The 23,580-nt window shown below is 30.2% G+C and overlaps 5 protein-coding genes across 10 annotated transcripts in view; 2 read left to right on the top strand and 3 right to left on the bottom strand.

Annotated features, from left to right (window-relative positions):
* Positions 1 to 1,371, top strand: part of LOC108749702 (solute carrier family 35 member E2-like) — a 2,796-nt gene extending 1,425 nt beyond the window's left edge. Inside the window, exons 2-5 of the mRNA XM_018488596.1 lie at positions 63 to 314; positions 418 to 604; positions 671 to 874; positions 952 to 1,371. Coding sequence (XP_018344098.1) covers positions 63 to 314; positions 418 to 604; positions 671 to 874; positions 952 to 1,147 — 839 coding nt within the window. The 3' untranslated portion in view covers positions 1,148 to 1,371. The remainder of the gene's footprint in view (positions 1 to 62; positions 315 to 417; positions 605 to 670; positions 875 to 951) is intronic.
* Positions 1,372 to 1,780: 409 nt separating this feature from the next.
* Positions 1,781 to 5,286, bottom strand: LOC108749679 (putative cystathionine gamma-lyase 2). Of its 4 annotated transcripts, none has more exons than XM_018488545.1 (7): positions 5,173 to 5,286; positions 4,165 to 4,325; positions 2,961 to 3,248; positions 2,701 to 2,832; positions 2,471 to 2,606; positions 2,246 to 2,398; positions 1,781 to 2,107 (listed from the first exon to the last, which is right to left on the bottom strand). In XM_018488545.1, the coding sequence occupies exons 2-7, from the start codon at positions 4,300 to 4,302 to the stop codon at positions 1,797 to 1,799; spliced, it is 1,158 nt and encodes a 385-aa protein (XP_018344047.1). In that variant the 5' UTR covers positions 4,303 to 4,325; positions 5,173 to 5,286; the 3' UTR covers positions 1,781 to 1,796. The 4 variants fall into 4 exon arrangements, with proteins under 4 accessions (XP_018344047.1, XP_018344073.1, XP_018344065.1 ...); XM_018488571.1 differs by lacking the exon at positions 5,173 to 5,286 and adding an exon at positions 4,973 to 5,120; XM_018488563.1 differs by lacking the exon at positions 5,173 to 5,286 and adding an exon at positions 4,744 to 4,762.
* Positions 5,287 to 7,417: 2,131 nt separating this feature from the next.
* On the bottom strand, positions 7,418 to 17,773 carry LOC108749671 (cystathionine gamma-lyase-like). Of its 3 annotated transcripts, none has more exons than XM_018488520.1 (8): positions 17,676 to 17,773; positions 10,869 to 11,009; positions 8,736 to 9,023; positions 8,501 to 8,632; positions 8,284 to 8,419; positions 8,058 to 8,210; positions 7,759 to 7,924; positions 7,418 to 7,687 (listed from the first exon to the last, which is right to left on the bottom strand). In XM_018488520.1, the coding sequence occupies exons 2-8, from the start codon at positions 11,004 to 11,006 to the stop codon at positions 7,543 to 7,545; spliced, it is 1,158 nt and encodes a 385-aa protein (XP_018344022.1). In that variant the 5' UTR covers positions 11,007 to 11,009; positions 17,676 to 17,773; the 3' UTR covers positions 7,418 to 7,542. The 3 variants fall into 3 exon arrangements, with proteins under 3 accessions (XP_018344022.1, XP_018344032.1, XP_018344012.1); XM_018488530.1 differs by lacking the exon at positions 17,676 to 17,773 and adding an exon at positions 12,694 to 12,733; XM_018488510.1 differs by lacking the exon at positions 17,676 to 17,773 and adding an exon at positions 12,692 to 12,780 and having other exon boundaries at positions 7,419 to 7,687; positions 10,869 to 11,016.
* On the bottom strand, positions 13,919 to 17,442 carry LOC108749695 (putative cystathionine gamma-lyase 2). Its single transcript, XM_018488583.1, has 7 exons — positions 17,311 to 17,442; positions 15,211 to 15,498; positions 14,946 to 15,077; positions 14,720 to 14,855; positions 14,497 to 14,649; positions 14,198 to 14,363; positions 13,919 to 14,136 (listed from the first exon to the last, which is right to left on the bottom strand). The coding sequence occupies exons 1-7, from the start codon at positions 17,440 to 17,442 to the stop codon at positions 13,995 to 13,997; spliced, it is 1,149 nt and encodes a 382-aa protein (XP_018344085.1). The 3' UTR covers positions 13,919 to 13,994.
* Positions 17,774 to 20,646: 2,873 nt separating the features above from the next.
* LOC108749708 lies at positions 20,647 to 22,590 on the top strand. The gene is made up of 5 exons (XM_018488611.1): positions 20,647 to 20,699; positions 20,778 to 21,151; positions 21,249 to 21,363; positions 21,612 to 21,889; positions 22,138 to 22,590. The coding sequence occupies exons 2-5, from the start codon at positions 20,987 to 20,989 to the stop codon at positions 22,471 to 22,473; spliced, it is 894 nt and encodes a 297-aa protein (XP_018344113.1). The 5' UTR covers positions 20,647 to 20,699; positions 20,778 to 20,986; the 3' UTR covers positions 22,474 to 22,590.
* Positions 22,591 to 23,580: the final 990 nt, after the last annotated feature.

Genomic DNA, 23,580 nt, shown 5'->3' with positions numbered 1-23,580 from the left:
ATAGCTTTTCTTTTACATTTTATATATAATATCTTTTTATAAATACTTATTTTGAATCACAGGTGCTTGTCAAATGTTAATGACTGCAATTTGTGGATTGATACAAATGTACTTTCCCTGTGGTATGTACAAAGCCAGTCCAAGGTTGATGAGACCTCCAGGATTTTACAAGCACATGACACTCGTAGGCTGCACAAGGTTTGCCACGGTAGTGTTAGGTCTAGTATCATTAAATTATGTAGCTGTAAGTTTCACAGAAACCATAAAAAGTAGCGCACCTCTTTTCACCGTCCTCATCAGCAGGTATTTATTAGGTGAGTATTTTTAGTGTACCTTTATATCTAATATATTTATGATAAACAATTCAGCTTTTGATTAAGCGATCGGAATTTTTTTATCAATTGATTATATTTTTAGGGGAACATACAGGATTATATGTAAATCTATCTTTAATACCTGTAATGGGTGGATTGGCACTGTGTTCCATCAATGAAATTAGTTTCGATCTTAGAGGATTTATCGCTGCTATGGCCACAAATGTAACAGAATGTTTACAAAATGTTTACTCGAAAATGTTGATCAGCGGTGACAATTTTAAATATACGTAAGTAATTTAATTCGTACGAGTGTGCGTAACATTGTAAAATGGAGAAATGTTCTATTTTTATAGACCAGCAGAATTACAATTTTATACCAGTCTAGCGTCAATTGTGGTACAAATACCGGTATCGATACTGTTAGTCGATTTACCTACTCTGGAGCATTCCTTGAGTTTTAAATTATTCGCGGCATTCCTTCTCAACGGAGTATTCTTCCATTTCCAAAGTATTACCGCTTATGTACTTATGGACTATATCAGTCCCGTGACACACAGGTATGTAATAATCTTTTGAGTATGTTTCAAACTGCATTCTCTGCTTGATTCTAAAGTACATTATATTGATGTTATAGTGTTGCTAATACTGCAAAGAGAGCTTTCCTAATATGGCTCTCCGTTCTATTATTTAACAATCCTGTGACGGGATTATCGGCCCTCGGCACTTCCTCAGTTATAGTAGGAGTATTGCTGTACAATCGGGCGCAGGAATATGACAGGATGAATAGAACAAAGAGAATACGATACTCATCGAAGATCAATTTGCAATAGAACAATTTTCCAGTCTACAAAGATTTTATGTGTATGGGAAGAGAGAAATATGTATGTCACTGCACCGAATGTATTGCATTGGAGTTGGGAGTACAAACGATATCCATTTTCTTATACAGCAGTATTCTGTTCAATGGAAATGCAAAGATAGTACGTATTTGTAAGATTAAGACGATGGACAATCAATAAAAATTGTTTTTTTAATTTAATAATTTATAGTAAATTTTTGTGATATATTAAGAGCAATTAATTTGATCTCGTTTGCAATTTGTAATATAAACCATTAATAATTAAATATCGCTGTGAAATTTAATTTATTTTATTTGTGAATTTGAAAATACATTTATTTGCACATTTAGAAATGTCTGACAGGTATGGTAAACCAAGAAAAATCGGGACGAATGAACTATATGTTAAAAAGTATCTGATTACTGTGTATTATACAAGTGTTCCTAATGTAAATGTGAGAATTGTGGAATGTATAAAAGAATTTTATAAAAATAAAATTTCTTTATATCTACTGATATCGCTGGCAACGTTCTATGAAGATTTATGACAATGTAGAGATTTTATATTATTCATAAGACAATTAATACATATTAGAACACCTGCTATTACTTTTACGGTTATCTGATTACATTTCGTTAATTCATTGACAAGCCTCTAATGCTTGTTTGAGATCGGCTATAAGATCTTCTTCGGTTTCAAGGCCAACAGATAATCGAATCAATTGATCAGTTATGCCTAATTTTGCTCGCATATCTTCCGGCACGGACGCGTGCGTCATTACGGATGGTAATTCGGCTAGTGATTCGTAACCTCCTAAGGATTCAGCTAAAGTGAAAACCTTCAATGCTTGCAAAAAGCACTTAGAATCGCCTTTCAGATAGAAAGAAACCATGCCACTGTGCCCTGTTTGTTGTGTATGTGCAAGCTCATATTGCGGATGCGACCTGAGGACTGCAATGTAACAACACGTATATTTTATGTTGTAAACATTTTATCATCATATTGATTATTCAGATTATTAATTTTATATATGCTTCTACTTTAGAAACATATAAGGTAAAAAGAACAAAAAATTGTACGGTTACATACGTGGATGAATCACTTTCTCGACGTTAGGATGAGAATCGAGAAACATAGCTATGGCTAAACCACTTTTCATATGTCTCTGCATTCTTAGTTCGAGCGTCTTCAAGCTACGATTGACCAAGGCACAGTCAAATGGCGATGGAACAATTCCCATGGCTAAATCGAAAAAGAAAATGTTAAATAAAATCTTCAAATGTGCATGACTCGAAAAAGCTCTTGTTGATTTACCATTTTGATTAAACTTCAATCTCTCTCCGAGATCGTCCCGACGCGTTATAGCGGCACCCATAACGATATCGGAATGGCCATTCATATACTTTGTCAATGAATACATCACTATGTCGGCACCAAGGTCAAGAGGTTTCTATTTTATAAGCATAACATATTGGTTGCAGTTTCTCTCACATTCATCGAATGCAATATGAATACAATTTTTATCGAATTTATGTCAAACTTACTTGAAAATAACATGTCAAAAATGTATTATCAACAACTATTATAATGTCTGGACGAGATTTCAAACTCTCAGCAACAGCCTTTAGATCTATTAGTTTCATTAAAGGATTTGTTGGTGTCTCTAGCCATACCATCTACAATGAAACGAATTATAATACAGAAAATACTAATATAATATTAAGAAACATAATAATTAAAATACAAAATATTAAATTCTCTAATACAAAGTATAAATAACTATATTTTTAATTTTTTTATTTACCTTTGTATTTGGTTGTATAGCATCTATAACATTTTGTACATCAGTCATGTCAACAAAAGTATATTTTATACCTTGTTTACTACTACATTTTTGAATGTAACGATTGGTACCACCATAAAGATCATCTCCAACAATTATATGATCTCCTGCTTCCAATAAACCTGCAATAGCAGTAAGAGTACCTAATCCAGAAGAAAAGCAAAAGGCATGTTTGCCATTCTCTAAAGCAGCTAAGCATGTCTCCAGAACATTACGCGTAGGATTGCCACTTCTTCCATATACATATTCCTACATATGAAATGAAACAATTGAAGTTAAAATGCCATTATACAAGATTGTTGATTTTTTGCAATAATACTTAAATATATTCAAATTCACTTGGATAACAAACATTAACAATAGCAATAACTTACAAATACTATTTTTAATCAAAAAGTACTTAAAAATATTTTTAAATTATATTCCAAAAAATAAAGCTTTTACGTATTCTTTCTAAAGGATTCTGTGCAAGTGAAGATAAGATAAACAGGTGCAATCGAATTGTTATTTGACCTCCGCGAATTGTTATTTCATTTACGCGAATTGTTATTCGACCTTTGAACCGTAGATTTAAATTGTGGAACATTATTTAATAATTCACACAAAAATATTATTTTGTTAGACATGAAGATGCAGTCTAGGCCATACTTGCTGCTGCTTTATTTGTATTATTCACATAAGTGGTTTAATATATTGTTTGTTTATTTCTCAATTTAATAAAAAAAGGCTAATATTTTTTAAAATTATACTAAATGCTTATAGTATACAGAAATATTTGCTTTGGCTCGCATTTTTCTTGTTAAATCGCCATTTATTTAGCTATTAAATTTCGAAGGCATTCCTTTTTATATCTGCTTATCTGTTTCTCATTTGTTTCATTTATCTGTTTTTCATCTGTTTCACTTATCTATTTATCTGTTTCTTATTTGTTTCATTTTCGTGTTACTTATTTGTTTCAACTTTTCAACAGAAAATAATATAAATTGATTTATAAAAAAAATATTCTATTTTCATAGCTTGTATGTAACTTTAACTTTATTAATAGCTACAGAAACTTAATGCAATTTTGCTAGGTACAATTGACATTAATTGATTGAATAACAAGGAGTAGTTAGTAGGAGCTATATATGGATGAATCTTGATGAGTCAGACGTTTAGTACTTACTCTGGGCGGTGCTGGACTATCCTGCTTAAAAGTAGTCGACATCACCATAGGTGGTACAACCGAGTAATGATTCCACTGATCAGGATCTTGCCCGGCATGGATAGCTATCGTCGCGAAACCTTTTTCTTTTGAAGTCATTGTTTATTCAGTAAAAAAATGTTCTGCAAATATTAATTAAAAATATTTTATTATTTTCATCATTTATTATTAATATGCTGTAATTAATAGAAATATTGTTTGAAACTTCTGTCTAGGGGACCCAGTTCATATCACTTTGACCTGAACATATTCGGGGACTCCTAAACAGGAGTTTCATTTATATCGTTAAACGATTCTTTTTTATTAATATACTTATTAGTAACAATAATATAATAATAATGTTGGCGCGCGTAATTTTAATTTTTTAATTTTCATCATAGATTTATTGCGTCTTATTTTTTTTGTAATTTTTTATGTCATTCTAAACGCAAATTAAATTGTTGTTCAGTCCTTCATTCAACGTAAACGTAAGAAATAAATACTAATTAATTAAAATTAACGTAATTCTAACACAATCTATTTATACTGAACAGTACGCACGATAACTTGCGACTTAAGAGATAACATATTTACGTAACGTAAAAAGTCAGACATAATAAATCTTCGATAAAAATTAAAATTGTTAAATACAAATTAGAAGATAAAATCTTGTTTTGTCATTTATATTTAGTTAAGAAAAGAAAAAAAAGTATTCTTTTTTTTTTTAAAGATCGAATGCTCTGGAGCATTTTGAAAAGTTTTGAATAACGTTTGTGAAATTTAAATTTACGATGATATTCTGTTTGAGATTCTTCTCAGCTACACTTTCTGCACTCGTCTAGTTCGGACGTTCTCGCGGCTCCATAGCAAAAAAAAGTAGTTGATTAAAGGGACTGTATTCTTGGCAGTGAGTAATTCGAGTGATGAAATAGTCTTATCAGGTGCTGAATCAAGAGATTTACTTAAGGATCACTAGCGAAATTCACTCACTTTAATATCAATACCACTGAATATCTGTCAAAAGTGAACTCAACTGAAGTAACCTGACCGGCGACGAGCTACTTAAATAACTTGCAACGTCAGCTGCGTGGCCGATAAAAGAGAAAAAGGACAAAGTATTCTGCACTCTGGTGGGGCGTTGGTCTGTTCACGTTGTTTGCATTTTTCGCATTGAACACCTTTGCTTTCTTTCTCTTTAACACTCGAATACATATTTATCTCATTTTAAATATATTTATCTTATTTTAAATATAAAATTTTTTAAGGTTTCAAGCTCTCTCTCTCTCTCTCTCTCTCTCTCTCTCTATCTATCTATCTGTCTTTTTCTCTAGAATTTTGAACAGACTTTACTGCCTGATACAACATCTGGGCTGCGGTCGATTTAAACACTCAGGCGCTTTAAGCGCTTGTAATCATTATTCTGTCTTTATCGTTCATTAGACGTAAAATAAGAATAGAAATACTGAAAGCGCTGAAAGCATCCAAATCGACCACAGCCCTGATACATCGCGTTACTAATGTGAAAGTAATGAAGTAGAAATGTGCGATACGCGTATCGATACACACGCGATGTATCGTTACGCGAAAAAAAAAAATTTTAGCAAAATATATGTCATAAGTTGCCTTTAAAAAGCGATTTCTTTATAGTGACTTTCTCGAAAGCTTTCTCTAGCCGACATTTGCGCAAAAAAATTCTTTTTTTCTCGTAATAATATACTTATATTTTTACCATATCGATAAGAAAAAAGAAATAGAGAATATATAAATTTAAATCGATATTTCATGTTAGGAATGTGCGATACGAGAAAATGAATATCACACATTCGTAACACGATGTATCGATTTTTTGTAATTTGTAATTTGTAATTTGCATTTAAAATATATATGTATATACATATATTTATTAACGTTATTATTATTAATGTATATTTTTCTTCTACATGATATTGCTATACACATATGCAACAATAATAGGTATATTTTATTATTTTAAAAATATACACTAAAATGCATATATTTATGATACAAATAAAGATTACTTTTATATTATTATAACTGTAAATATTCATTTATTCATATTCCTGTTGTATCAAAAATTAATAAAGATTATAAAAATTGCAATTTCGACTTTCAGGAGTTTTCAAAGTGTCAGGAAAACATATACGGCAAGCAAAGAGTTTGTATTATACATAAAATTCCAGAAATATTTCCTATTTCTAAGAGTTCTCTATTTTTAAAAATTACTTTGTCGAGAATTCGTATTGCGAAAATCAGGTCTTGTTACAGAGAGTATATATTTTTTTAAAAAATATATAATCGGTTAAGAATTTTATATATTTATATTTTATTTTATCGGTAAGAGAGAACTGAAGTAATTAAAATTTCAAGAATTTTATGCAAACATAATGCAAAAAATATATGTGAAAACATATATAATACGTAACACGGGAAGAAATCCTTGATTAGACATCGATTCCATGGTTATTTCTCACTGTAAACATGGAACACGGAACGTTAAACATGAAACACGAAACTCTTAACACACACAATGCACACTACGCAATGTGGAACGTGAAAAGCGTGTAACGCAACACAAAACTACAATGGTATGAAGTTAACTTACATATTTATGGCGCGCCCACGCTATACAATTCGTCTATAGATTTACAATCATTAATGATGCAGCTAATTTAATTCGTAGATTACATGCACATATCACACTTTGATGCATTCAAGCGAAGAAATGATTAAATATATAAAGATGATCCATACATTGGATTTTCTTTTCATTTATTGTAATCGAATTTATCGCAACGGATCGTGTCTTGTAATTATTGTCGCATTGATAACGATCAAGGATCCGATACGGGTTGAAATATTTGTGATTTTTACTTATATGAATTTTAAATAAACAATTAATATTAAACATCTCGTTTAGCTCGTAACCCTTATATGTATTTATTATTTTTGTTTATTAATTATTTGAATCCATTATCCAGTCCTTTATTGTTGTAATTTATTTTATTTCTGAACTTGAAAATACATTTATTTGCACATTCAGAAATGCCTAACAAGTATGATTAACCAAAAGGAATCGGGACGAGTGATTATATGTATGTTAAAAAATTTCTTGATTGCTGTATTATACAAGTGTTTCTAATGTAAATGTATAAAAAAAACCGTAAAATGTATAAAAGAATTTTATAAAAATAAAATTTATCTATTGCTATTGATAGCGACATTCTGTAAAGATTTGATGATATGTGGAGGTTTGATAATATTTGTAACATAATTAGTACAAATTATAGGACACCGGCTATATTGAATTATTTTTCCGGCTATCTGATTACATTTGTTAATTTATTGACAAGCGTCCAATGCTTGTTTGAGGTCGGCTATGAGATCGTCTTCGGTTTCAAGGCCAACAGATAATCGAACTAATTGACCAGTTATACCTAACTTTGCTCGCATATCTTCTGGCAGGGACTCGTGCGATATTAAAATTCTAAAATGAGATGGAAACTAAATTGATGGAAACTATATTTTTAAATATACACATTTCTCGAATATACTTACGGCAATTCGGCTAGTGATTCTGGACCGCCTAAGCTTCCACTTAAAATGAAAACTTTCAATGCTAGTAAAAAGCGTTTAGAATCGCCTTTCAGATAGAAAGAAACCATTCCACTGTGTCCTGTTTGTTGTGTAAGCGCAAGCTGATGTTGCGGATGTGACGAGAGAACTGCAATGTAACAATATGTGTATTTTATTATAAATCCTTTATCGTCATATTAATTATTCAAACATTAATTATATATGCTTCTTTTTTAAAAACATACAGAATAAGAAGAATAAAAAATTATACGGTCACGTACGTGGATGAATCACTTTCTCAACATTAGGATGAGAATCGAGAAACGTGGCTACAGCTAAACCATTTTTCATGTGTTTCTCCATTCTTAGTTCGAGCGTTTTCAAACTACGATTGACTAAGGCACAGTCAAATGGTGATGGAACAATTCCCATGACTAAATTGAAGAAGAAACCGTTTACATATAAAATGTTTAAATGCATGACCCAAAAAAGCTCTTGTTAATTTACCAATTTGATTGAACCGCAATTTCTGCGCGAGATCATCCCGGCGCGTTATAGCGGCACCCATAATCACATCCGTATGGCCATTCATATACTTTGTCAACGAATACATCACTATATCGGCACCAAGATTAAGAGGTTTCTATATTAAAAATATAATATTGTTGCAGTTACTTTCAACATTGACCTCATACGATTGAATTGTAATTTTTTCCAAACTTACTTGAAAGTAACTTGTCAAAAATGTATTTTCAATGACTAGTATAATATCTGGATGAGATTTCAGACTTTCCGCAACAGCCTTTATATCTGTCAGTTTCAACATAGGATTTGTCGGCGTTTCTAGCCATATCATCTACATGTGATAAAAAATATAACATTTAAAATACAAAATGTTAAATTCTAACACAAAATAAGTGTAAATATAACTCGATAATATTTTTAGTTTTTTTATTTACCTTTGTATTTGGCTGTATGGCATCCATAACGTTTTGTATATCAGTCATATCAATGAAGGTATATGTCATGCCCTGTCTGGTACAGCATTTTCGGATGTGACTATTGGTTCCACCGTATAAATCATCTCCGACAATTAAATGCTCTCCTGCCTTCAATAAACCTGTAATAGCAGTAAGAGTACCTAACCCAGAAGAGAAGCAAAAGGCGTATTTGCCTTTCTCTAAAGCAGCCAAGCATGTCTCCAGAACGTTACGTGTGGGATTACCGCTTCTGCCATATAAATATTTCTACATGAGAAATGAAACAATTAAAATTCAAACACCCTTATACAAGATTGTTGATTTTTTGCAATAATATTCAAACACGTTCAAATTCACTAGATACTGTAAAAATAGCATGCTGTTTTAAAAATAGCAAATATTTTAACAAGCAAGTACTGTTTTTTAATCAAAAAGTACTTAAAAAGTATTAATTTATATTCAAAAGAATAAAGCTTTTACGTATTCTTTCTAAAAGATTTTGCAGTGAAGATAAAATAAACAGAAGCAATCGAATTGTTATTTGACCTTCGCAAATTGTTATTTGACTTACGCGAATTGTTATTCGACTTTTGAACTGTAGATTTAAATTGCAGAACTGGGAAATTATTTAATAATTTACATAAAAATATTATTAGTCCAAGATGCAGCGTAGACCGTATTTGTGTACTATTTTTTACTTATTTATATTATTCACATAAGTGTAATGTATTATTTCTTGTTTATTTGATCTTCAAATTTGTAACAATGCGTCCCTTATTCGCATTGTTCCCAGCTTTAAAATTAGCCGAATGCCGCTTCAGTGACTATGGTTGCTGCAGTGATGAGGATGCGATGATATTTCTAGGGATGCACCTGCCAGTATCCGGTATTATCCGGCGCTTTTTTATTATTTTGTTCGGATAGCCGGATATCATTAATATTCGGGAATATACCCGGATATCATTAATATCCGGGAATATACCCGGAAATTTAATTTTTTTTCTTATACAAATGTTCTAAAAATAAGTAGGCATATTCATAATGTTATAATATCTTATTTATTGTTGCAAAATTCCAACCTTTTTCTTTATAGGCCTTTTTTTTAGAAGACACTTTCTCGGTCGGATATCCGACGCGGAGAAATTGCCTTCTTGGATATCCGATGTTACATTCTGTTCGGATATCCGGTATCTGATAATTTTACAATCCCTAATAATTTCTTTTATATAATCTCGGATCCTCATACGGATAACAATGCTTTGATACCGAACGCTTATTGGTGAAAAACAGATGATAGGAGTAAATTTTATCCTTATCATCATGACGAAATTGTTCCAGTAGTGAGGAAAGATGATAGGTTGGTATTATATTTGTCATGCGACAAAGCATTTCAAACCTATTGATTGCCTACAAGAAAGAGGAGTTGTTGTGATGGATTTCTCTATTTTATAGTCATAAGTCACTCAATAAATTTAAAATCTTTGCCGTACAACAAATACTAAAAATCGACGAGTTATTTCTGCGTGAAAGTCTGATAGTTTTAGATTAATAAAGAAAAAGATCAATATTTCCCAAAATTATACTAAATGCTGTTTATAAGAAAAATATATACTGGCTTCAACAACAGCATGTTTAGCTCGCAATTTGCTTGTTAAATCGCCTTTCATATAGCTATTAAAGTCATTCCTTTTCTTTTTTTTATTTATCTATTTCTTAACTGTTTTATTTACTTGTTTCTTATCTGCTTCATTTTTCTGTTATTTATTTGTTTCAATCTTTCGATAGAAAGTAATATAAATTGATTTACAAACAAAAATATTCTATTTTCATAGTTTACGTGTAACCTTAACTTTATTAATAACTACAAAAACTTAATACAATTTTTGCTTGATACAATTGACATTAATTGACGGAATAACAAGGAGTAATTGTTAAGAGCTATATGTCGATGAATTTTGATGAGCCAGACATTTTTCAAACAGAACAAGTTACTATGATATAAAAATGTCAAAATTACTCCAAAATGATCATTAAAAGTCAGTTTTCAATCATTTCGGATTCGTGTTACGTTGTGATTGTGACTTGTTATTCTTCTTGGGTTAGTATACTTACTCCAGTCGGCGTTGGATCATCCTGTTTAAAAGCAGTCGACATCACCAAAGGTGGTACAACTGAGCAATGATTCCACTGATCAGGATTTTGCCCGGCATGAATAGCTATCGTCGCGAAACCTTTTTCCATTGACGTCATCGTCTATTTACTAAAAAAAATGTTCTATGTATATATATTGATTAAAAATATAATTTATTATTACTCTGTTGCAATTAATAAAAATATTGTTTAATAAAACTCTTGTTTAGGGATTCCCGTTCATATCACTTTGATCTGAAATACAGGGTCTCTTAAACAGGAGTTTTACTTATATCGTTGATCTAAATATCAAATATATACGTATTAACAGACTCTTAAAAATAGTCTTAAAATAAAAATAAACAATAAATTTAAGACTAATTCGAGTCGAGGACGATGAAGGTGCCAGAGATTAAATTCTAATCCAAAGATTAATTTCCATTGTGTTTAATCTTCTTTATTAAACGTTTTGGCTCTCTTTGTAGCCATCATTAATAATGATACATCTCTTAAATCGTAATCATTGATCCTTCCGTCAAGAGTAGTCACTATCAGGTTCCCAACTGCAGTGGAATCGCAAACGGGAAATTACATTTAAATGAAGCTTTGAAAGTTTTCATTACCACTTACTTCAAATTAATTTTTAATATTTAAAATTTTCAAACTTATTATCCATATTAATAATGATTAAAATTTCAAATATTAGATAATCAGAAGCGTTTAACGGACGCTAACTAATTGATGAAATTTTGCTGACTTTTGATGGAAGGATCAATAATTACAATTTAAGAGATGTATCATTACGGATGATGGCTACAAAGAGAGCTGAAACGTTTAATAAAAAAGATTAAACATTATGGAAAATATAATCTTTGGATTGAAATTTAATCTCTGGCACCTTCATCGGCCTTGATTCAAATTAGCCTTGAATTTATTGTTTATTTTTATTTATATTGTTGAACAATTTTTTTTATTGATATATACTTATTAGTAAAAATAATATTATAATAACGTTTGGCACGCGTAATTTTAATTTTTTAATTTTTATTAAAGATTTATTGTGTCTTACTTTTTATGTTATTTTTTATATTATTTTGAATGCAAGTTAAATTGTTATCGTGCGCTTGTTGTTCGGTCTTTCATCCACGGAGTAAACGTATGAAATAGACTAATTAATTAAAATTAATGTAATTCTAACAGAGAGAGTCATAATTCTAATATAGTAATTCTGTTTATACTGAACAGCGCGCACGATAATAACTTGCAACTTAAGAGATAACACATTTACGTAACATAAAAAGTGAAATGCAAGAAATCTTCGATAATAATTAAAAAATTAAAATGATTAAATTCAAATTAGGAGACAAAATCTTGTCTCGTTATTTATACGTTAAGAAAAAAAAAGAAAAATATCCTTTTTTTTAAAGGAGCACTTTGGAGAGTTGTGAAACGCTCCGAATAGCGTTCGTAGAATTTAAATTTAGCTGCGAAAGCATTCTGGGGTGTTTTTTCGTTATTTAAACAGAAGCTATCATAGATACGGCTATCTTCGTCTTCTGAAATCAAAAGACGAAGTGGTTGTTTCTCAGTCGTGGTTGCTTCTGATTGCATAACGAAAAAACGCCACTGTTTGAGATTCTCCTCAGTTACATTTTTTGCATTCGTCGGACGTTCCTGGTCCCATGGCAAAAAATGTAGCTGATTAAAGGAATTGTATTCTCGGCAGCGAATAATTCAAGTAGTGAAATAGCCTTAACAGGAATTAACGAGAATCTACTTGAGAGTTACTAGCAAAATTCACTTACTTAATATCGATACTGCTGAATATCTGATAGTCAAGTATAACTGATGTCAACTGAAGTAATTTGACCGATGACGAGCTACTTAAATAACTTACAACGTTGTCAGCTGCGCGGCTGATAAAGGAGAAAAAGGACAAAGTCTTTTGCACTAGTGAGTAGGTGGGGGTAACATTGATCTGTTCGCGTTGTTTGCATTCAGTATCTTCGCTTTCCTTCTCTTCAATGCTCGAATATATTTATCTTATTTTAAGTGTAAAAATTTTTGAGGATTTCAAGCAAAGATTTTGAATAGACCTGTACTATGATAACCTGTACTATGATAACATTAGATGCAGCAATACATCGCGATATAAGCTAACATGAAATAGTGCGATAGACATATCGATACACACAGTGATGTTAATTTTACACAACACGTAATGCGAGAGATAAGTATATGTGAAAATAAATAATAAATACGTAACTCGGGGAGAAATCATTAATTGGACATCGATTCCATTCTTATTTCCCACTGGAAACGTGAAATATGGAATGTTAAACGTGAAACACGAAACGTTTAATACACACGCGCACACATGGAATACGGAACGTGAAAAGCGTGAAAACGCAACACGAGACTACGATCGTACGAAGTTCACTTACACATCTCTGGCGTGCCCATGCCATAAAATTCGTCATAGTTTACAACTCATCAATGACGTAGCTAATTTAAGCTGTGTTTTATTGCCAATTACCAGTACAATATAGTATGTCTCAGTTTCTGCAACTCGCAATCTCGCGTAAAGGAATATGGTAATGTCATTGCGCTTGTTTTAGCGCCGAGACATTATCATATGTCCTGATCTAATGGGAACTATAGATTTTCAGTACTAGCAGTCAACTGGCAGTAATATACGAACATGGCCCTAATCTACAGATTACATTCATATATGGAGATAGTCGAGCAACCATCACGCTTTTGATGCAAGTGAAGAAATGATTAAATACAATATGTATAAAGATGATCCATACACTGGACTCTCATTTCATTTATATCGAATTTATCGCAACGGATTATACTTTGTAATTATTGTTATTGATAACCAGATAAGGGTTGAAATGTTTGTAGCTTTTGTTTTTATGAATTTTAAATAAGCAATTAACATTAAACATCGCTTAGTTCATAGCCCTTGTGTATATTTATTACTTAGTTTAAACCCGTTTATTTGAACCCGTTATCTAATCGTTTATTATTGTAATTTATTTTAAACTTGAAAATACATACATTTGCATATTCAGAAATATTTGACAATACTTCATTAATTCATTAACAAGCGTCCAATGCTTGTTTGAGATCGGCTATGAGATCGTCTTCGGTTTCAAGACCAACAGATAATCGAATTAATTGATCAGTTATGCCTAATTTTATTCGCACATCTTCTGACACGGACAAGTGTGTCATTACGGATCTAAATGAGAAAAATACATTAAAAATATATTTTTAAATACACATTTCTCGAATATACTTACGGCATTTCGGCTAGCGATACGTAACCGCCTAAGGATACAGCTAAAACAAAAATTTTCAATGCTAGCAAAAAGCGTTTAGAATCGCCTTTCAGATAGAAAGAAACCATTCCGCTGTGCCCTGTTTGTTGTGTAAACGCAAGCTGATGTTGCGGATGTGACGAGAGAACTGCAATGTAACAATATGTGTATTTTATTATAAATCCTTTATCGTCATATTAATTATTCAAACATTAATTATATATGCTTCTTTTTTAAAAACATACAGAATAAGGAGAGTAAAATGTGGTACGGTTACATACGTGGATGAATCACTTTCTCGACTTTAGGATGAGAATCGAGAAACATGGCTACGGCTAAACCATTTTTCATGTGTTTTTGCATTCTTAGTTCGAGTGTTTTTAAACTACGATTGACCAAGGCACAGTCAAATGGTGATGGAATAATTCCCATGACTAAATGGAAAAAGAAAATGTTATATAAAGTGTTTAAGTGCATGTTTCAAAAAAGCTCTTGTTGATTTACCAGTTTGATGGAATTGCAATTTCTGCGCGAGATCGTCCCGGCGCGTTATAGCGGCACCCATAATCACATCCATATAGCCATTCATATACTTGGTCAAGCTATACATCACTATGTCGGCACCAAGGTCAAGAGGTTTCTATTTTACAAGCATAACATATTGGTTGCAGTTTCACATTCATCGAATGCAATATGAATACAATTTTTATCTAATTTATGTCAAACTTACTTGAAAATAACATGTCAAAAATGTATTATCAACAACTATTATAATGTCTGGACGAGATTTCAGACTTTCAGCAACAGCTTTTATATCTGTTAATTTCATCAAAGGATTTGTCGGCGTCTCTAGCCATATCATCTACAGTAGAACAAATTATAATGCAGAAAATACTAATGTGATACTAATAAATAATATTTAAAATACAGAGTATTAAATTTTAATACAAAGTAAGTGTAAATAACACAGTAATATTTTTAGTTTTTTTATTTACTTTTGTATTTGGCTGTATGGCATCTATAACATTTTGTACATTAGTCATATCAACGAAAGTACATTTCATGCCTTGTTTGCTACTACATTTCTGGATGTAACTGTTGGTTCCACCATAAAGATCGTCTCCGACAACCAAATGATCTCCTACCTCCAATAAACCTATAATAGCAGTAAGGGTACCTAATCCAGAAGAAAAGCAAAAGGCATGTTTGCCTTTCTCTAAAGTAGCCAGGCATGTCTCCAGAACATTACGCGTAGGATTGCTGATTCTGCCATATGAAAAATGCTACATGTAAAATAAAATAATTAAAATTAAAACGCGATTATACAAGATTTTTTTTGTCATAATATTCAAATTCACTTAGATAATTTGAAAATAATATATACAAACATTATTATAATAAAAAATATTATACTTAAAAATATTTTTAAATTATATTCGAAGAAATAAAAAGCTTTTGACAGTTAATGCTGAATGTTATTACAATTAAGTTTTATTGTGTATTATAAATGACTTTACTTAATTATATATAATAAAACTTAATTGCATTAATAAATATTCAGCATTGGTCCTCAAAGGCTTTTTATTCTTTATTGATTCAATTTATTAGAACTTATACCGTTTATACTTTCTATCGTTTATATTTAAAAGAATAAAGCTTTTACATATTTTTTCTAAATAATTCTGTGCAAGTGAAGCATAAGATAAATAGGAGAAATTGAATTGTTATTTGATTTTTCACCTTCGTGAACTATATTTTATATGACTTTTGAACTAAAGATTTATTAATAATTTTCATAAAAATATCAGATATTAAGCACTAAGATGCAGTCTTGATCGTATTTGTTGCTCCTATATTTATTTGTATTCACATAAATGGTTTAATATATTGTTGCTTATTTGTTGCTTAGATTAACAAAGAAAAGACCAAAATCTTTCAAAGTTATACTAAATTTTTATATTTTAGTCAGAGGTGCCAAAGAGTTTGCGGGTTTATCGCCATTCAGTTCCTCGCTCTATAGGCTTTTCGCCGTAATGAAGTAAATGGGTAAAAGTTCAAACACATAGGTATTAGCAATGGATCACAATACGGCAATCCGCAAACGGATTTTTTTAGCACGTCTGAAGAAAATACCAAAGCGCCTCAAAAGTATTATTAGCTTATATTTTAATACAAAAATATATACTTGCTTCGACAACAGCACGTTTGGCTCGCATTTTGCTTGTTAAATCATCATTTAGTTATTAAATTCCCAAGTCATTTCTTTTTTTTTTCTTTATCTGTTTCTCACCTGTTTCATTTATCTCTCGGTAAAAAATTTTTCATTCATGAATAAGTATAAATATGTATAAACATACATAAATATACATAAACATGCATAAATATTCATAAACATGTATAATTATATATGAAATATGTCTATATATGTTTATACACTCTTCCTTCTTTTGTAAAATTACTTTTTAATGTAATAGGAATAATAATAATAATAATAATGTGAAAACATAAAAAATAATTAAAAGGATAATTTTCGCATTGTTTGTTTTAGAAAGAAACAAGTATGGAAAAATGTAAAAATAATTGCTCATACATAAATATACATAATTTTATATTTAATTATACGTAAGTAATTTTTTTTATTTCTTTAAACTTAATTTTTTCTGAAACAAAAATAGTGAAAAAGTTTTTAATTATTTTTGATGTTTTCACATTACTATTATTATTTCTATTATACTAAAAAGTAATTTTATAAAAGCAAAAAAGATGTGTTTCATATATAATTATACATATTTATGAATTATGTGCATTTATGTATATTTATACATATTCATACATAAAAAATATTTTACTGGGCTGTTTCTTATTTGTTTCAAATTTTCAAAAGAAAATAATATTAATAAATTTATAAAAAAAATATTCTACTTTCATAGTTTGTATATCAGTTTGTATGTAACTTTATTAATAGAAAAACTTAATGCAATTTTTGTAACAAGTGACATTAATTAATTGAATAACAAAGAATAATTGTTATTCAAAGAAGCTATGTATAAGCTATGTAATAACGAATTTTGATAAGTCAAACGTTTCGTACTTACTTTAGGCAGCGCTGGACTATTCTGCTTAAAAGTGGCGGACATCACCAAAGGTGGTACAACCGAACGATGATTCCACTGATCAGGATCTTGCCCGGCATGAATAGCTATCGTCGCGAAACCTTTTTCCGTCATTGTCAATTCGGTAAATAAAATGTTCTGCGAATATTAATAAAAATATTTTTTCTTTTTAATTTGTTGTAATTAATAGAAACATTGTTTGAATGAATCTCCTGTTTAAGAGATCCCGTTCGTATCACTTTGACCTGGACATATACGAAGTAAACGGGAGAGAATTTTACCCATTGTTTAACAACTTTATTAATATATTTATTAGTAATGAGATAATCAATATAATAATAACTTACAAATCAGGCAGGATAAAATAGCCTTATCAAATATCGAATTAACGAGAATTTATTTGAGAGTCGCTAGCAAAATTCACTTATATTGGTGCTGAATATCTGCTAAAACTGATTGTATCCTAATCGGTGATGAGCTACTTAAATAACTTGCAACGATCGTCAATCGCGTTGCTGATAATACAACTATATATCATGATAATATAAATGTTAATATAATGAAGTAAGGATATGCGATACGCGCATTAAAATACAAACACGCGACATATCGTCATGTGAAAAACAAACAATTTTTTATGAAAATGTCTATTATGTACAAATCGCCTCTAAAAGCGATTTTTAATCGATATTTTTGCAAAAAAATTAATTTTTTTTCGTAATGATACATGTATTTTTACCTTATTGTTACGAGAAGAAACATAAAGAACACAAATTTAAATAAATAGAGAATACAAATTTAAATCGATATATCATGTTAGGGATGTGATAAGTAATCGTATAAATTAAAATAAAATAAATTATCAATAATACTAATTGTATAAGATTATAAAAGTATTAAAAATATTGATGCATACTGTCAGTATTATTGATTCAATATCAATGATGAGTCTTATTGACCATGTAGAGTCATCATACTTAATGCAACACGATCTACGATCGTACGAAGTTCGCTTTATGAGTTTATGCATCTTAGGCGCGCCCACGTCATACAATTTATCATAGAAGCATACGATTTCGTACGAATCATCAATGATGCAGCTGATTTTGCAGATTATATGCACATATCAGGCCAGCATCCATGATGCTTTTGATGCACTTAAACGAAAAAATTATTAAATATGTAAAGATGATCCGCGTAGACTGAACCTAGATTTCTTGTCTCCAGAAAACAGCGATTTCCATCCCTTTATTGATGTATAATGGCAATGCTGTACTTAATTTATACATCATGACGATTTATACATTAGATTTATACTTCATAAAACATTTACGATCGTTCTTTGCATTCACAGAGCTCTTTTCGACCTGGTAACAAATTTTTCATGCATGAATATGTATAAATATGTATAAACATACATACATAATTTTATATAAAATATGTCCATACATGTCCATACATCCTTCTTTCTTTTGTAAAATTATGTTTTAGTGTTATAGAAATAACGATAGGAATAAGAAAACGTTAAAAATAATTAAAAGAATAATTTTCACACTATTTATTTTAGAAAAAATCAAGTTTGAAGAAATGTAAAAAAAATTACTTCTGTATAATTGTATATAAAATTATGTATAATTATGTATGAGCAATTTTTTAAACATTTTATTAAACTTGTTTTTTTCTAAAATAGGGATGCGAAAATGATCGCTTTAATTATTTTTTATGTTTTCACATTACTATTGTTATTTCTATTACACTAAAAAATAATTTTATAAAAGAAAAAGAGATGTATGAATATGTGTGGACATATTTCATATTATATGATTATATATATTTATGAATATTTATGTATGTTTATACATATTTATACATACTATAATGTATGAAAAATTTGTTTACCGGGGAGCAATATGATGATGCTCTCTTACCAGTATTAAATTAATTAAGATTTTTCTAAGATGTTTATGAGGACAATATTATTAAATTGCTTGCCAATTTAATTTGTGATACTACTATTCTAATTTTGTTAGGATTGTGTTTCAAAGACTGATGAAATTTTACAGGCTTGAGTACGAGTATATAAATTCACACCGAATTATTTAACCATTAAAAATCCAGGTTGATTAGGTCCTTTATTCCTTATTTGTGTATTTACGATTTTTAAAAGATATTTTGTTTAATATTTCATTGTCAGTGTACGTCCTGTAATTAATTGAAAATAAGAAGTTCAAGAACCGCAATATCGCAGTTCAAAATTTCGAGAATCATATTTTAACGATTAAGGCGACGAGCCAATCGACGTCAAACTGCGCTTTTTTTTGTCGTCTTTACATCACTGTATGTCATTTTTTCGTGATTGTACCATCTCAAATAGCACAGAGAATTCAAAAAGATTCAATCGTATGTTCTGAATTCATTTCTGATGTAAAAAAAATTTTTTTCAGAACTTTTGAGAAAAAAAATTCTTTTTGCATCTAAAAATAAACTGATGACATATACAACTGCATTCTTTTCAAAGTCTGTGCTTCTGGAATTATATCTTTGTTTTATATTTAATAATAAAGAGATGCCATCTACTTAATGTAAATGCTTCGTTGACAATCAGAAGAAAGAATTTTACTAATTAAAAAATGCTTCGAAGCGTTAAGTATTGAATTGCATATTCACAGTTAGAATGATTGAATAGCTCCCTGGGCTCTTATTCTTGAAAAGAAACGTATTCGAAAGACTGGGAATATACTATAGTATACGTAACGTACACTATAGTACTTCCCTAGTTTTTCGTATACGTTTCTTTTCGAGAATAGAAATCCTGATTACGGGTTCCGTAAAGCACATCATGTTATCCTTGTTTAAAAATTGACGAATAATAATAAGGATAAAATGATATATCATGCATATCATGCGTTTTACAGAACACAACCAGTGCTGACAGCATGTTCAAGACGCACCCCCAATCTCCAGTTGTTAAATGGACCCGTTTTCTCACGCATGCGTGTCAAGTGCGGTTTCAGTAAAGTATCTGTTGATTGTAAAATGAGGTTCATTAGCCCATACACATTAGTCCATACGAAATTTTCCAAAAATTTTTGTATATTTTACACGTTTTACATACATATACGTACGTTACATATATTTATTTTCTTGATTTTTGCTTCTTTTCTTGTTTAGATCTATTATTAAAATACATAATCTAGCGATATGAGGCTACAGTCTCGGTTCGAGATTCGTAGTATTTTAGAATTTAGCGCAAGAGAAGTCAGATTTTTAATCTGTTATCTCGACAAGATTTTACAAGAAATTTTCGAGATGAAAAGACACTATTAATTTGATGAATACAAGAACCGAAAATGTAAATTGAAATGACTAAGGTAAATAAATTAATTGTGTCGCACTGCACTCCTCATTAGGGTAGAAATCTAAATGATCGTCTATTTGTCAATTCGAAGCTGTCGCTGTTGCCTCCGCGAGTTTGGTGGATCGTCTCGACCCTGATGTGATCATTAACACAGCATCGATCATGGCATCGGTGGTGAGGGTAAACGTTAACAAGGGTGCAGAATTCCATCAATTCCACGAATCAAAACATTTACGTTTTTGAGAGAGACAGAAAGAAGCAGAAAAACAGGAAAAAGAGAAGCTCGAAGCATCTCTAGAGATGACAGGAAACATGGAAATCTTTGCGTCGCTCGTGCTACTCGTCACAGAACTGACCCTCGGAGACGTAGTTAATAACCGAGACATTACTGTAGTGTCTCCTGATATATTAAATCTTAAGGATCCCTGCGATCTATGCGAGAACACGCTTACTGATTTTCCAAATGTATGTGTTAACTGTGTGTAATGCTGAATTTTATATATATATATTTGTTTATTTTTGTATCTTATATTTGTTTGTACAATCAACCATTCCGTTTCAGAGCAGCTACATAAAGTCTTGTTGTCAACGAGGTTGCAGGTTTTTCAATCTGATCGACTCGCGTTACAAATGGGAGGAAGATCGTTTGAATGGCACTAGAAACGCCTGCGAGGCTTGTATGTGGCATCTGTAACTGTGTTTTATTTTTTAAGAGTATAAAAGGATTTGGTTTAGCAATTTTCAGAAATATTTGTTAACAGTAAAACACAGTTTTATTACATTTATATATATCTAGAAGAATTTATATTCTTTCTTTCTACAAAGTTGCTTTTGTAGTTTATTTTTTGTTGAGCTTGTAATTGAAGCATGTAATTTTACGTCTTTTGCATAATATGTAAAATTGCTTTTGTGTCATTTGTGACAGCGTGTTCCGAGGCTTACATAAATCCGAATGATCGCTGTATCTGCAATATTGGCTGTAATTTCATGGCCAAGCAACGAGTTTCAGATCTGTTACCTCTGTTCACTATCGCCACATGCATGGAAAAAAGTGTAGACATTTTACCTACGCCACCCGACATACCGGAAAATGATATATTAACTGATCCTGGATTACGCAAGGAACTATTTCCTAGATGGTGGGATGCTAATGGCTTCAAATTACCACAGACCCATGTTAAAACCATACCAATGGACATCAGGGTAACATTTTCTATTATTACTAATGCCAGTGAGCGACAACTTGATAAAAACACTAACAGTAATATTTCATCAATATTATAATTTTTTACTCAACAATATAAATGAATAAACATGTTATACATATCAGTTACATTGTTAAGTAAATTATAATATTGATATTATATGTTATTGTTAGAAAGAGAGTTGATGTTTACTGGGAATGTACAATACATTTGATATAAATATGAAATGCGCTGATAAAATCGTAGACCGTGGATTACACTCAAGTCTCTGATTGTTCTGGAGAAAGTAAACAACCGGCATCTACATCTAAATCTAAAACGTTTCAACGGGCAATGAAATTCTCTATCGTTGAGTATCTGTGTTTCAACTACATTATAATTGCTTCAGCTTGTCCTTTCATCGCCACAATAGGGGTTGCAATATTGTCATATTATAAGAAAGTACAGACGTTATATAAATATAAATTTTATAAAAATATCAACTTTTCGAAGGATATTATATTATTCATGCCAAATGAAGTCGTGATGTACAAAATATCTCCACCTAAACGTCACGATGAATTATCCAGTCGTTCCATTTAAATCACATTTCTACTTGATGCGAAATGTGATTGTATTATGTTTTAAAACCCTTAAGCATAATGTAATAGCGCAATGATATACAAATGTTAATTACTGTAAACATCTCTTTATTTTCAATCGCGCTTTAAAAATTTAGATTGCATTTACAGTAAGTGCTAAAAAAATTAAATAAATCCTTTTATTAAATAACGATATTTCACATGCATATTTAGGATGTTTAATAAAATATAATATGAAGTAATAATCATAAAATAGTAACAAAGTAAAAAGCTCATTCGGCAATATATAATTTCCAAATCAAACTGTATTTTATAAAATATCGAATTTTTTGGAAACTTTTATGTTGATAATTATATTATAGACTGAGCTATATTAGGTTTCGAAGTATATATATATGTATATCAAGAATATTTTTAATATAAAAAATTGCGGAGCTTTTACGTCTTTTCTGAATGCAATTGCATAATTTGTATATATATATATATATATATTTAAATCGATATAAATTAACATACAACGAACAAGTTCAAATTTGTAGAAGAAATAGACGTAGAACTAATGACAATATAGGTACTTAATCAAAATATGTCATTTGATTTAATTGCTCTTATTATTTTGTGGGAAATCATCATTGAAAGTCGATAAATAGTACAATATATAAAATTACTGAGAAGGGTTTGTGCAATATTATATTTAAATCTATTTATAAAAGAATATTGTATTATATATTGTATATATACATATTTTATATTATACAAAGATTTATGTCACGTATCTTTCTCTATAAAAAGAAAAAAGAACTGAAATTTCTCCATACGGAGATTTTTGTCAATTTCGCACTCTTGCTAGATAGATTAGAATTGCATTAATTTGTAATTTATCTGACATGATACGTTTTGATGCTTGACATACTCATTATGTAGCATCGGTGTGACCGAAATATTAAATAAAATCTACGAAAATTCGATTAACTTTACAATATATACATAAAGTATATCATCATACACATATACATATACGTGCATTTTATGTATATCTTTTTGAAATTTTTATAAATCATCTCTGTGTACATATTAATTATAATTTATTTGTAACGTGTATATATAT

Source organism: Trachymyrmex septentrionalis, unplaced genomic scaffold, assembly GCF_001594115.1.
Source record: "Trachymyrmex septentrionalis isolate Tsep2-gDNA-1 unplaced genomic scaffold, Tsep1.0 scaffold11, whole genome shotgun sequence".
Taxonomy (NCBI): Eukaryota; Metazoa; Arthropoda; class Insecta; order Hymenoptera; family Formicidae; genus Trachymyrmex; species Trachymyrmex septentrionalis.
This window is presented reverse-complemented; position numbering and strand designations above follow the sequence as displayed.